Raw genomic sequence first — 14191 nt, forward strand, 5'->3', positions numbered from 1 at the left:
AACCAAGCAACCCCTTGAGCAACAGTCTGCCAGCTGCACCTGTGGAATTAAAGTCTGAGAGCTGCATCTGGATTCAAAAAAAAAAAAAAAAGGAGAGGCAAAGCACATTTCCAAGTGAGGAAGAGACTTTTATAAAAGTAACTTGGCCAGTTAAATACAAGTTGTTACCACATTTACAGACTAAAAGCAACACATTCAGAAGTGACAGACCACCGGAGGTGGGGGAGCAGGTGGCCAGGGCAAATGTAGCAAATACCTACTGGAGGAAGGTCTAAGCCCGGCCACTTCTTTGCATAGGCCCACCAGCTATTCTGCTAAAGTTTATCCCGGGGACCCCTATGGGCCGGCTGTGTCAGCCCTCCAGCCGTGTGCTATGTCTTCACAATGGAAGTTCAATGGACCGCAGGCCCTCCCACTGCCAAAATTCCAGATCCTCAAAACTCAGATCCGCTGAACGGGAATTTCACTTTTGTCTGAAGGCTAGTGATCAAAACCCAATGGGTCCCGGAGCTCCTTGAGCTACGTGTAGCAAGTAAATGTCTGGGGATGGGGGAGTGGGTTGTTTGATGATCATGAACGCCTTGCAGTTGTTGTTTTTTTCCTTAAAATGGCTAAAATGCTGGACCAAGTATGTACGGTTTTTTCACACTCAAGCCACAGCACCGGAGCAGAACTCGCAAGCTACCTTTAATGCACAAGCCAGGAAAGGCAGAGGCAGGAGCTGCTGGCCTGGGGCAAAGGGTTAAAAGCCTGCTGATGGCAAGGAGGCCATGGCCGTCTCCCCAAGGCACCACCCGGCCCAAGACAGGCAGAAGGCCACCCCTCAAGCTAGACGTAGAAGGGAAGGGAAGTGGAGGGGGCTTAAAAACGTCTCCATGCAGCAGCACAAAGAGGCTAGCAATGCCTGGTCTTCTGAAACCGTCAGTCCCTGCGTGGCTCTCGGTATGGAACTAACTTGCTGTTGGCCAACAGCCCGAAATACCTACCCTGTAGCTTCTCCGCTCGCACACTAGACCATGAAAATGCCTACCTAATGGGTATTCCTTTAAACAAGAAGGGTGGTTCCAGCAGATGAACTGTGGCTCCTAGTCATGCGGGACTAGTGGCCCTTTCCCCCCCCCCCCAAGCCTGGGGGGAAAGGTGGTCGAGGATGAAAACCAGCAGCAGCCTTTCGCAGAGTGGCAAAAAAGTTGACCGTTCCAAAGGCTTTACCCCCAACCGCTTAACTCACAGCCCCCAAATATCAAAGCCAGGTGTGCAGATCTTCCCTGCCAAGATGGTTGTCTTCTCGAGGGAGTATCAGTTGCTGGAAACTGAGGGCGAGGTGGCTTCCTTTTTCTCTAGGCAGTTATTGGTCTGAAAGAGACACATGGAAAATAGGAAGACAAAGATGGTTAATTGGCCCATTCCTGACAGTTTTGGTGCAAAGGCCTGCCTTCAGACGCTGTGGGTGTTCCATCGTTGGAGGTCTTCAAGGAAGAGATTGGATAACCATTTGTCCAGAATAGTATAGACCAGGGGTCGGCAACCTCGGCTCTTTTATGACTCGTGGACTTCAACTCCCAGAATTCCTGAGCCAGCTATGCTGGCTCAGGAATTCTGGGAGTTGAAGTCCACGAGTCATAAAAGAGCCGAGGTTGCCGACCCCTGGTATAGACCAAAGGTCTTCAAACCTGGCAACTTTTAAGACTTGTGGACTTCAACTCCCAGAATTCCTCAGCCAGGAATTCTGGGAGTTGATGTCCACAAGTCTTAAAGTTGCCAAGTTTGAAGACCCCTGGTATAGACTCTGCTGCTTGAGTAGGGGGTTGGGCTAGAAGACCTCCAGAGTACCTTCCAATTCTGTTATTCTATGTTTTAACCCAATCAGCTTGTCTTTAAGCTACTATAAATATCTTTGTCTGAATTCACATACCTACCTCATTGCCATGCTTTGCTTAACCATGATTCTGATAACTGTATATCAATTCTGGACACACTAAACTTCAAACCCTTCATTTAGAGCAGTGTCTGAACATATTAACTACATGTTCTAAGTAGCCACATGATGCAACATTATTTCAGTCACAACTGCAGAAAGTTTGTAATTCAAAAGTTCCCTATCCCAAATCCCTGGAAGAAAGATTTTCATCTGTCTATTATCGCTCTTTTGTGAGAGGCTATTTTAAAAATAGATCAATCTCATAGTTGATTTTTCAGCTGCAGTGTGAAAAACTTCATGAGGTGACTTCTCTACAGGTGGAAATTTCCTCTTGGAAAAAAGGTAGGCAGAGGAGAGAAAACATGGTCAGCATGCTAAAATCCTGGTCCCCCATTTGGCATCCTTTGGTGCAAGGTCTCTTCCAAACACCTCTGTGGGTTGCCCACCAGGCTCCCAATCTCCCTGCTCGTGGTCCTCACCCCAGAATAAATGAAACCTGGAACGTTGCAAAGGAAAGCACCAATTCAATCTGGTTTCAACAATTTCTGCAAACCCCAACATGGACACCGAAGGAATTAAGGCTGCAATCCAGTCTTCCATTTAGGTATTCCTATAGGTCCAGAGGATTTTTTTTAAAAGGACGCTGCTGCGAGCATTGTGGGAAGCTAGAAAAGTTTGGGGAAGCAACACCACCAATTTTCATTTTTCTGAGCCACATCTTTCCCCCCCCCCCAAAAAAAAGTGAAAATAAAAATGTCTACCTGCTTCCCCAAAATGGGAGATCCTTGCACATTTGACATATTCAGGACCAAAACCTAGCCAAATCATAATTTTACTTTTACAGACCAACGTATATGAACTATTTTAAAGAATCGTCCAATATTGGGACAAAAAGTCAAGCACAGACCAGTGGGATGACATAAAAGTATCCAGCTATTCACTGCGTTCCCTGATGAACGTGGGCTGAAAAATACATAATTTTCTATCTTTTTTTAAGGAGGTCATCTGAGGCTGAGTTACAAATAGCAGTGCCACTGACTGACATTAAAAAAATCCAAAGAGGCCATACTTGTCATACTGCCTGTTGTCCTAAGCACACTGAAGTCAATGGGATTGACTTCTGGATAAACACACAACCGATCTGGAAGCACAATTTGGACAATCTGTTCTTAAGAGAACCTGAATGCTCTTAAGATTCTCAAGGTGTCCTCCCAAAGTGATGAGAGTTCTCCCAAACTCTACTAAAAGTGCCGCAGAGCTGCCGACACAGGCCCTAGGGAGTTGCCAGTTTAGCTCTCTGAGCAGATGTCCAGTTCTAGATCTATCAAGCCATAATTGCTTGAAGATCAACGCCCCGCTGGTTCAATTGTCAACCTACCTTCTCAATTATCTTCTGGATTTCCAGATGCAAAGGAACCAAGCGCTTTTTATTCTCCTGTAGCAGCCTTTGAAAATGGGATTTTTGCTTTTCGGACACCTTAGCTTGCTCTTCCATCTCAGTGAGGCGTTTCTGTAATTCCTGCACTTCCACCGTCAAAGCTTTGTTGGAAGCCTCTGTTGATGAGAAGCGAAGCTGGGTCTCTTCTGTAAGCACAATAGATTGAAATTATTTTCCAAGCAAAAGTTAACAGAGATAAGAGAAGTGTAACCTCCTAGTTAAAACAAGGGAGAGCCAAAATTGGCAGTATCTCATTGAAGGAAAACCTATTTAAATAAGGACCAATTACGGTACTCTGTAATTATGGTAATTATGGAATCTACAGGGGGCAGATTCTAGGGCAGGAACCTTTGCCTTTCACAATTCTACAGATACATTTTTGGAACCCCTGGAGAACATTTTAAATACATGGACCTGTCCGTCCGCTTCCATTTCTTTGTAAGCCGCCTAGAGTTGCTATGAGCAAGTCAGCGACTAATAAAAATTCTAAATGAGTAAATAATTTTTTTAGATGTTCATGCAGGCAGAAGCATAAACCACTTGTCTTGAATCAGTCTGAGTTCCCCTAAAAGAGTTCCACTATTTTTCATTCCACATTCGCTGCCTACAACGGCAATTCAGTCCTTGGGCAGAAGCCGCTGAATTCTACAAATGAAATTAGGTTTCGATTTGCTTAATGTTTGGTACTCCTTGCATGCAATCAAGAGTATGCCCAATAAATACACTATTTTGGACTTGGATCCTGCTTTCGTATATAAACACAGAATTAGACTGGAAAATTCCACATGACCACTGGATGGCAGCAGATATCTTAAAGCACATCTCTGCTGCCACTCGGTGGTCACCCAGACCATTAGCAGCCCAAATTTGGTAACCCAGAACATACAGCTCATCGACCGAAGCAGTTCCTCATTGGTACAGACGGTAATCGAGGTGAACTGCCAGGAATCATGACGACTGGTTGTATATGAATTAAATGTATATCAAGCTTGCAGCACAGCGCTCACCCAATTTTAGCTCCAGAGTACGGATTTTGTTTTCCAGGTAAAGTCGGCTGTCTTCTGTCTGCTCTGCCTTTTCCAGTAGTTTGCTGACATTAAGGACAGTCCCATTGTAGGAAATCAAATTGGTAGACTGAGTCTCTCGGGTAGATTTGGTAAAAGAAACCGATGATGAGCGCAAGAAATTGAGGTTGCCTGCAAGAACAAAGTAGCCTTTATCCTACTTGACAATGGAACACCTTCTGGGAACGGGGAGAAAAACCCGCAAAAAAACAACAACACATGGATCCACTGCTGCCAAGTCTGAAGCTTTATTCTCTTCCTCGGCAACTTGACCCATCTCGGCAAAGAATTCTGCTTTCCAAAAGTGAGCTGCACCTCAGGTGGGAGGAGATACCGTGAAGGAAATCCTCACATACCTGAAATACGGATAGTCCTCGACTTACAACCACAATTGAGCCCTAACGCTTTGTTGCTAAGCAAGATAGTTGCTAATGACCCTTTCCCCCAAGTTATAACTTTTCTTGTCCCGGTTGGTTCAGGGACTCCGGCTTCCCCATTGACTTTGCTTGTCCGACAGCCCTAAAGGCAATCAATGACCCTGGGACAGTGCAACCAACCATCGTATATCCAAATTTTGATCCCGTGACCGTGGAGACGCAGCACGGTCATTGGTGTGAGAAATGGTCAAAAGGCACTTTTTCCGGTGCCCTTGTAACTTTGAACCATCACTAAACGAATAGTGGTAAGTCAATGACTACCTGTATTTTGCTGGGAGGAGACAAAAGTGTTAGGACACCCCGCCCCCACCATCCAGACCTCCTCCTTGCATACAGAATGCTCAGTAAAAGCCCCCATCATTGAACTGGAACAAGCCTAACTTAGAAAGCAAGCATGACATCCAGAGTGCATCCTGTACCTTTACCCCATACCTGTACCCCATACCTGTAACTCACCTGACAGCTCTTCCTCTCCAAGGGCGGCCTCTGTCCCTTCCTGCCGGCTGTAGTGCAGGCTGCGATAACGGCACACAAACTGTGTCACCACCCTGTTCACCAAGCGCTTCACCTACCAGCAGATGAGACACCCCCTTAGGAGTGGCCGTGGGGAAAGCCCCAAACAAATCCCCCTGCCCACAGTCCTAAGGGCAGAGACCAACGCCTTCCAATCTCCAACGGAGCCCGGCAGATGCTCACCTGCTCTTTACAGAGGTGCAGTCCCAGTGTGAGGAGGATCTTGTCCATATCCTTCCTGTGCAGGTAGCCACAGAAATTCAAGTCAAAGTAAACGAAGGCAAGAAGGGCATCCAAGGGCAACACAGTACTTGGGTCCAGCTCTCTAGGCTAAGCGTGGTATATAAAAAGGGGGGGACAGTCTCACTCCGTGCTCCATTTCACTCGTCCAGAGATGCCAACTTTATAGACTCAGGTTCCCAAGCCACCAGTGGCAACATTAAAACAGGTGCCCAATATCACAGATCACATTGCTGAGGTAAGCTATAGAATGATTCACCATCAGCAGCAACTATCAGGGGTTCAGTCATGTTACTGGGGAATCCTATAAATTACACTGGCGAATGCAATATATATATACATATATATATATTGCATTCAGAACTCAGAATTTCAAAACACAGGAAACATTCTGGCCTTCTAAAAAAAGTCACAAATAACCCTAAGTTAGGATTTCTAAAATCATTTGATAAGGAGGGGAGGGGAGGGGAGAGAAACCGAAGCTTAACATGCTATGAATCAGATCAACCCGCTAACTAGGAATTATATTGAGCTGGGGGATAAATTAATACTTGGAATTAAATCAGTTCCAAAATCTTGCAAATAGAAATCCACACGGATATAAAAGGACCACAGAATTATGCTGGTTCGAGTGGAAGAATCCTGGGCACGAAGAGTCTTGCACAGGTAGTTCTCAACTTATGACCACCGATTTCTGTTGCTAAGTGAAACAGTTGTGAATTTTACCCCATTTTACGACATTTCTTGCCATGAATCACTGCAGTTGATAAGTTAATAACACGGTTGTTAAGTGAATCTGGCTTCCCTATTGATTTTACTTGTCAGAAAGTCCCAAAAGGTGATCACATGACCCCGGGACATTGCAACTGTCATAAATATGAACCAGTTGCCAAGCATCCAAATTTTGATCACATGACCATGGGGATGCTGCAGTAGTCTTAAGTGTGAAAAACGGTCAAAAGTCACTTTTTTCAGTTACGTTGTAACTGAATGGTCGCCAAGTGAACTGCTGCAAGTAGAGAACTACCTGCACATCACACATTTTAAACCAAAATCTTTATAAAGATATCGGAGGCCCCTGATATGTGTCTTTACAATGCTGAAAAATATAAAGGATACCTACATTCCAGAATTTGGGGGTTCACACAGCTCAATCCCCTGGAGCAGGGGTAAGCAACCTTGGCTCTTTTATGACTCGTGGACTTCCAACTCCCAGAATTCCTGAGCCAGCCATGCTGAGGGCAAAGGGAGAGGTTTCCATGCTGAGCCATGTTGGCTCAAGAATTCTGGGAGTTGAAGTCCAGAAGTCATGAAGGGGTTATAGTTCCCCCATGCTGGCTCAGGAATTCTGGGAGTCGAAGTCCACGAGTCATAAAAGAGCCAAGGTTGCCTACCCCTGACCTGGAGCTTTCCCTCAATTACCTAGCCTAGTTTAGGATGAAAAAATTCCAACTTCTGAGAAAATAATTTTGCCACCATCTATATTCTATATAAATTCGTGCAAATTTGCCTGCTAAAGATGGCTTTGGAATTAAGTCTCAAACAATGCTGCCTTGGCAGTTCCCTCCCTCCCTCCCATCCAGGACATAGCACAGAAGCGTTGTTTGAACAGGGTCCGTAAGATTATCTGGGACACGACTCATCCTCTTCATAACCTGTTTTCCTTGTTAACTTCTGGGAGGAGGGGGCTTCGTGGTACCCGTAGCGGAGCATCCAGATTCAGCCACAGTTTCATTCCATATGGCGTTAACCTTGTGAACTCTCAGGCTGCCTCCTTCCGTTATATATTCAAGATGGACAGTATTTTAATATTTTACTGTTATGTATATGTAGGGGTGTGGGTCTATACATATGTTGTATATAGTATGTTTTAGGTGTGTGTCTTGTATGAGTTTCACTTTGAGAGCGGGCAACTAAATTTCATTTTTGATGTGTGCCGTTGTGCCCACAGTAAAAAGAAAAAAAAGACAATAAAGATTATCTTATCTAAGTTGGCACCAGAACAGGTATGTTACAAAGTCAGCAACATTCCCAGAAAAAAAGATACTATGGTTCATACCCCAGTCTTCCCAAGACAGGCTAATTCAACCATGACACAGCCATTAAGAAAATTCAGGCATAACCAAACTTTGAAGAAGAAGAAGAGCTGGCCACTAACCATTTCAGGAAGGGAGGAAACCTCAATTTCTGACTGGTTGGAAGCCACAGACCTCACTTCAGCATCTTCCAACTTGACACCTGTGGAGAAGGCAACATGGCCGCCTGCTTCAGAAGCCGACTGGACCCATTCAGTGTATTGAACAAGAGGAAGACCTCTTGTTGGGTGGGCAACAAGTGCCTTTCAAAGCCCTCGCAGGGGCTGCCTGTCTGGAGACGGCGCTGAGGCAGCTGAACACGGACCCAAGGCCACGTGGAGGAACCTGGGAATCCTGATTTCCCCAACAGAGAAAAGCCAATGGACTTCCACCTCACCTACAACTGAGCTTAGTGATCAGGGCAACTTTCTGCGGGTAATAGGTGTCCCCACCACACGGGCAAGGCGAACCCAAACTCTGCCGCCTTTCCCAGACCGCTTACCAAAATCCTCCTCTTCGTCCTCTCTTAGCAGCAAGAGGTCATCTTCCATGCTGAGCTCACAGAGGTCAGGGGCGGAATCCTTCGCTTCTGCTTTGACGTTCCCGCCGACCTTCTCTTCCTTGGTCGAATTGGCCCCGTCTTGATTCGGCGGCTTCTTCTCAGCCTCCCCCGTCCCTTCTCTCTGCACGAATGAAAAGGACATGAACAGGACAGTATCTATGCCTTACCACCACCACCACCCCCGCCAAAAAAAAGCCCCATTATCCTCCACAATCGGAAGAAAATGCAAACCATGCAGCAAAAGAAAATGTGAGTGGATGTAACTGAGCAAACACGGAGGGGCCGCCCAATCATACTGAGGTCCAGAGAGTTGTGTAGACTTACTTGAACTTCCTTCTGGTTACTATCTGGTATATCTTCTGCTCCGGCTTTCTCATGAGGTTCCTCCTTCACTTCATTCTCTACCTCCTTTTCGGATTTGATCCCTTTTTCCGAATCGGGATTCTTTGCCTCTGGCGGCTCTTCTTTTTCTGGCAGGGCCAGCAAGGCTTTATAAAGCTTGTAGCCAAAATCACGCTGAAGCATCTCCTGGAAGGTCTCTGCCACCACTGCCACCTCAGGGGAGAAGAAGGAGCAAGAGAGATCAGGGATCAAGAAGCTAGGAAAGATCCTGAGTCGTAAACTATGGAAATGTTAGCCTTCCTATGCCTACAGGGTGTACGTTTGATTTAAGAGGTTGGGGATTCAACAGACGGAATCTGTTGAAAGGAGACGCTGGCAACCGTGGCTGAGGAGAAGCTGCTGGGCAGGCTGGTGGGGCATCGGCACTGGCAGAGACAGCACTGGGAAGCTGTGAGGCACAATCCAGTGGAATATGCCCAGTCCTAAGGGGAAAGGAGGGAAGCGGTGGCTCAGTGGGTTAGGACGCTGAGCTTGTCGGTCAGAAGGTCGGCAGTTTGGCGGGTCGAATCCCGAGTGCTGCGTAACAGAGTGAGCGCCTGTTACTCGTCCCAGCTTCTGTCAACCTAGCAGTTTTAAAGCACGTAAAAATGCAAGTAGAAAAATAGGGACCACTACGGTGGGAAGGTAACAGCGTTCCATGTGCCTTTGGCGTCTAGTCATGCCGGCCACATGACCACGGAGACGTCCTCGGACAAGCGCTGGCTCTTCGGCTTTGAAACGGAGATGAGCACTGGCCCCTAGAGTTGGAGCACGCATGTGTGGGGGAACCTTTACCTTTAAGGGGAAAGGAGGTGTTGACGCATACCAGCCCATAATGCTTAGCTAATCTCTGGCTTTCACGGGCATTTGGCTTCCCACTTCCACTAAATAGAAGGTTTACTTCAGTTTAGTTTGCATTTTTAAAAAGCGTAAACATCTCGATACTCGCACAACACTGGATCTACCCTCACAAAATCCACTTTGCACCTCTGCTCTTTCCAAAGGTCCCCCTTCCCCACCCGTTACTTGTATTCATCTCATTCTCCTGGCCATTCACACAGTACTGCCTCTTCCAAGCTCTCCTGATACAACCTTATGACTGGGCCAGAAGAGGGGGGGAACCTAAATGCACACGGCCAGAGGGGGCTTCTCTTCACGCTGCTTCTTATGAATCATAAATGGGGGGGGTCCTTGGGGCTCTCTGTGCTTTGACTGTTGTTGTTTTTTTGCAGATGTTTCATTACCAAGCTGGTAACATCCTTTAGCACTGATGATGTCAAGTTTGGTAATGAAATGTCTGCAAGAAAACAAAGCTCAGAGGCCCCACAGTTCAACCTTGAGCTACAAATATTCTCTTCTCTCTTACATCATAAATGCTAGGTAATTCACGCCACTGGGCACTCCCAGAAGCCAATCTTCTAATTACATTGGGGGGGGGGTATCTAAGCAGCAGGAGCCGAGCCAGAGGAGAGGGCCAGCGACACACATCCCTCGAGAACTTCCATCTGAGAGACGTAAAGCCTACCTCAAAGGAGAGCTTTTCCCGCTGCCTTCTGTACTCAAGCAAAGTGTAAAGAGAGACGTTGGTGCAACTAGGCTGCCCATTTTGCAGTGCCAGCTGAGAGCAAACGACTACGGCTGGTTCCAGCGGAGGAGTTGGGGTCTCTGGTTCAGAAGTCGACGTCTCCAGAGCTGGCTCCGGAACCGGTTCAGCTGTGTCCATTTCCTGCTCACAAGACTCTGTTTCTTGCTCCGGACCCGGTTCAGAGGTTTGCGCAGTTCCTTCCACCTGTTTAGAAAAGCATCATCATTAGAGATACGTAAGTTGAAGATCCAAGGACTCCAGCCAAAATCCTTCCAAACGTGGCCACCATACCGTTATTCAGCAAGAAAGCTTTTGTTTATGTTTTTTTTTTGAAGAGGAGCACAAATTGAATCAAAATTAAGTTTTGCGCTTGGTTTCCATTGGTTTCTTGGCCCTGATCTGGCGTACAGTTAGAGGGCAGCTACTGGTGTTCTGCTCAAAAGCCCCCGGCAAGAAAGAAAGAAAAAAAGCCGTATGTCTTGAATCTATTTCGGGGGGGGGAGGGTCTCCAAACTTGGCAACCTTAAGACTTGTGGACTTCCAACTCCCAGATTTCCCCAGCCAGCTACAATCTACAAGCCTTAAAGCTGCCACGTCTGGAGCCCCCTGATCTAGAAGGATGCTCTCAGGAGCCAAGAACGTCTAATTTCAATCTAAAGGCAAGGCCAACAATCAAATCACACCTGTCCACTTAAACTAGCAGCAGGCCGTGATAAAGCTAAGGTGACACAAAATACGCCGTCCATGGAAAAATCTCATGAGGTAGGATATAAAACATAACCAGTTCGTGCAGAAATGGAAAGAAACGGATCCGACGCGCTCTTCAGTTCTATCCATCATCTGAGAGTTACCCCCAATTCCTTCCTGCTCAAATTAGACTTTAGATGGGAGGTTGAATCCACTCTTACCGCCTCACTTTTTCCTTCTGAAGGCGGTGTAGCTTTTTCGGCTTTCTGTTTGCACAAGGCCTCCCACTCTTCAAGAGACGGCATCAGGCTCCAGATATCTGGCAAGAAAACCACTGTCTGCTCCTGGCAAGATGGATTTCCCTCACGCAGGTATCTGAACTCAGCAAACCGGTACCTAATGAACATCAAGTGCAGAGAATTCAAACAGAAACAAACTAACAAGACTACTCCCCAAAATGTGTCAGTCCCAGCCATGGGAATTCAGAGTTCAACTACAGGTTGGATGCAGAACTGTGTTCTTGAAAGTGCCTATAGTTGGTTGAATAGAATCATATGGCTGGAAGGGACCTTGGAGGTCATATAGTCCAACCCACTCCCCAAGGCAAGAGTCTTATGCCGGCCCAGTCAAATGGCTGAGCGTTTTTGAAAACCTCCCACGATGGAGCACCACAACTCTGGGAGGCAAACTGTTCCATTTACAGTATATCATTCTCTTAGAAATTTTCTCCCTACTTCTACGTTGTATCTCTCTTTAACAAGCTCCCCCCCCCGCCCGTTACTTCTTGTCCTACCCTATGGGAGCCTAGAGAATAAGTCAACCCCCTCCATTCTGTGACAGCCCCTCAAGTTTTGGAAGACAGTTATTATATCCCCCCGATGGAGAAGTTTTCATCTGCATAGACCTCTCGCCCAGCTCCCTCCATCAAAATAAATGGCTCCCACTGTCACCACTGATTTTTAAACTAAAGTGTTACAGACAGTGAAATGACGCTACACAGACTCTTTTGAGAAATCTGTGTCTCGGGATACTTCACTGACCAGCAACACAACTTGGTTGGGCACCAGATGTGCCTTGAACCTATTTCTGGATTCGGATCTCTGCTTACATACATGTTTTTTGTCATGCATGCAGGACATGCTTTAGAGCATGGGTGTCCAACCTTTTGGCTTGCCTGGGCTGCACTGAGCGAAAAAGAATCGTCTTGGGCTGCATATAAAATATATAATATAGTTAATGTACGTAAGTGATAAACTTCCTTTTTTATTTTTTTTATACAAAATTGTGGGGCCACATTACTAACTGTCCAGGGCCACATGCAGCCTGTGGGCCACGGGTTGACACATCTGCTATAGGCAAACATGGAACAATTCTTTGCCGTACACCTACCTCAATGAGATGCAACTACTGGGGAAAAAATATTAGCTATTTAGCCAAGATGAGAATAATTACAATCAGGGTTCCAGACCCAAACCAATCTGCGATCAAGCCCTTCTTCCCCAGAACTCCGTGTCATGCAAACATACAAAAATTAACGCCCTGCAATTTCTGTCCTAACGTCGCCCTGCAGGTTGGTTCTACCTCACTGTCTCTCTTATGGCTGGAGTTCTGCCCAGAGAGAATTAAATTCAGTCAACTGGAGAACAGAGAGCATGGATTTCTGAGGAATGACAACATCCCAATCTAGACTGAACTCCACACGTGGCAATGCTCCCCCCCAAATTCCTTTCTTCCCTAGTCTGATGCTTCCCCAACAAGTCACATGTACAGCCTGATTTATACAAAATAAGTTTGGTTGCCATGGTTATCTAGCACAAGGGAGCTATATATAACCATGCTCCTTCCAACTAAACCAATGCACTCCGAGTTCCGGCATTTTTCCTCATTGCTGATTGGGTAAAGGTAAAGATCGTGTGAAGTATTCTCTGGCTCCTAAGAGCTCAGGCACAAAAGCATGTGCAAGACTTCCAGGAAAGCAGAAGCCCAGAGTTCTTGATTCAACAGGGCAGCATAAGGAGGCTCCTCTGAAAAGCCCGAGTATTAGGCGGGCACACAATACCAGCCAAAATCCTCATGCTGAGGCGCTGTCAGACAGATCAAATCACACTGGTACCAATCGGCTTCTTGAACTCTTGGCAACGGTGCTTCCTCCAGCGATGGCTCCTCAAAGGGAGAACATTAAGACGTGAAACAAGCCAGCAAATAAGTGGCAGGTTGCAAACATTACGTTCTTAGCTGACAGAAAGACAAAGACAACCTTACAATTAAAGAACAGAGTATTTGGTGTATGCCAACTTTGTTCAACACAAAGGCCGCCTTTGGGCAACATGTTAGAGGGTGCACTCCAAAGAGCAGGCAGGGCAAGGCGGAGAGCAGGATTTGATTTATTTCAAATAAAACGCATTTAAAATAACACTTGGTAAATGTCAACGCTGCTAACATCGGAGAGTTCCATCTGTCGAAACCATGACAACCAGTAGTATTACTCCCAGTTTATTTTCCTACCTTCCCTTGCATCAATTAAATATTATAATTCAACAAAACTTTCTAAAACATAAGTTTTCGGTAAGTCTGTTCTACAGCTTGAGCATGTCTAAGTTTCCTAGACCCCATAAATATCAACTCCCATCTATTGATTCCTGCTGATGTTATTTTCTTATACAAATATTATTTATCTATTTTATGCAATGTGTTTCAGGCAATCTGAATATACATTAATCTGACCGTCTAATCTTTAGAGGTACAAATTAAAGCAAGCACAATCTTCTCCTTCTACCAATTCAGTACACTTAATAGAAAGTCTTCCCTTTTTTCAAGGTAGGATGTCCAGTCATGCAGATCCAACTCAAGATTTTGGCACAGAAGAGAGTTCAAAAAAAAAATCCCTCCGCAAATCTTTCTTGTAGAGTCTCATGCAATAACACAATTTTTTATTTTTTTATTTTTATTTATTTGCTACAAAATTTGCTACAAAATTTGCTACAAAATGCACCATCTAGTGGCCCAGCTGGCTATTTAAATCTTACCTTTGGGTCTACGGAAGAAGGTAAATGACTCTAATGCACCCCTTGAAGTCAAAATAATTAAAACAAACATTTTCAAGACCAATACATGTATTGCCACATCAGCATCCATAGACTAGAGTCCCTCAAAAGTCATGGGAGGCGATGATACAGTAATGGCTCGAGATTTGGATGCCATGCAACATTCTTGCTTACATTTGCTTCAACTAGCTAGGAGATTCAAAGGATAATGCTTAGTCTTGCAGAGAGAAATTCCACCTTTCCC

The 14191-nt window shown here is 45.7% G+C and overlaps 1 protein-coding gene across 1 annotated transcript in view; it reads right to left on the bottom strand.

Annotated features, from left to right (window-relative positions):
• Nucleotides 1-103: 103 nt before the first annotated feature.
• Nucleotides 104-14191, bottom strand: part of CCAR2 (cell cycle and apoptosis regulator 2) — a 23275-nt gene continuing 9187 nt past the window's right edge. The window contains 10 exon segments of the mRNA XM_083368881.1: nt 104-1356; nt 3300-3505; nt 4367-4555; nt 5317-5428; nt 5557-5703; nt 7772-7851; nt 8191-8371; nt 8575-8805; nt 10157-10420; nt 11125-11372. Of these exon segments, the coding sequence (XP_083225007.1) occupies nt 1300-1356; nt 3300-3505; nt 4367-4555; nt 5317-5428; nt 5557-5703; nt 7772-7851; nt 8191-8371; nt 8575-8805; nt 10157-10420; nt 11125-11372 (1715 nt within the window). The 3' untranslated portion in view covers nt 104-1299.

The sequence above is a fragment of the Vipera ursinii genome, assembly GCF_947247035.1.
Source record: "Vipera ursinii genome assembly, chromosome: 8".
Lineage (NCBI taxonomy): Eukaryota > Metazoa > Chordata > Lepidosauria > Squamata > Viperidae > Vipera > Vipera ursinii.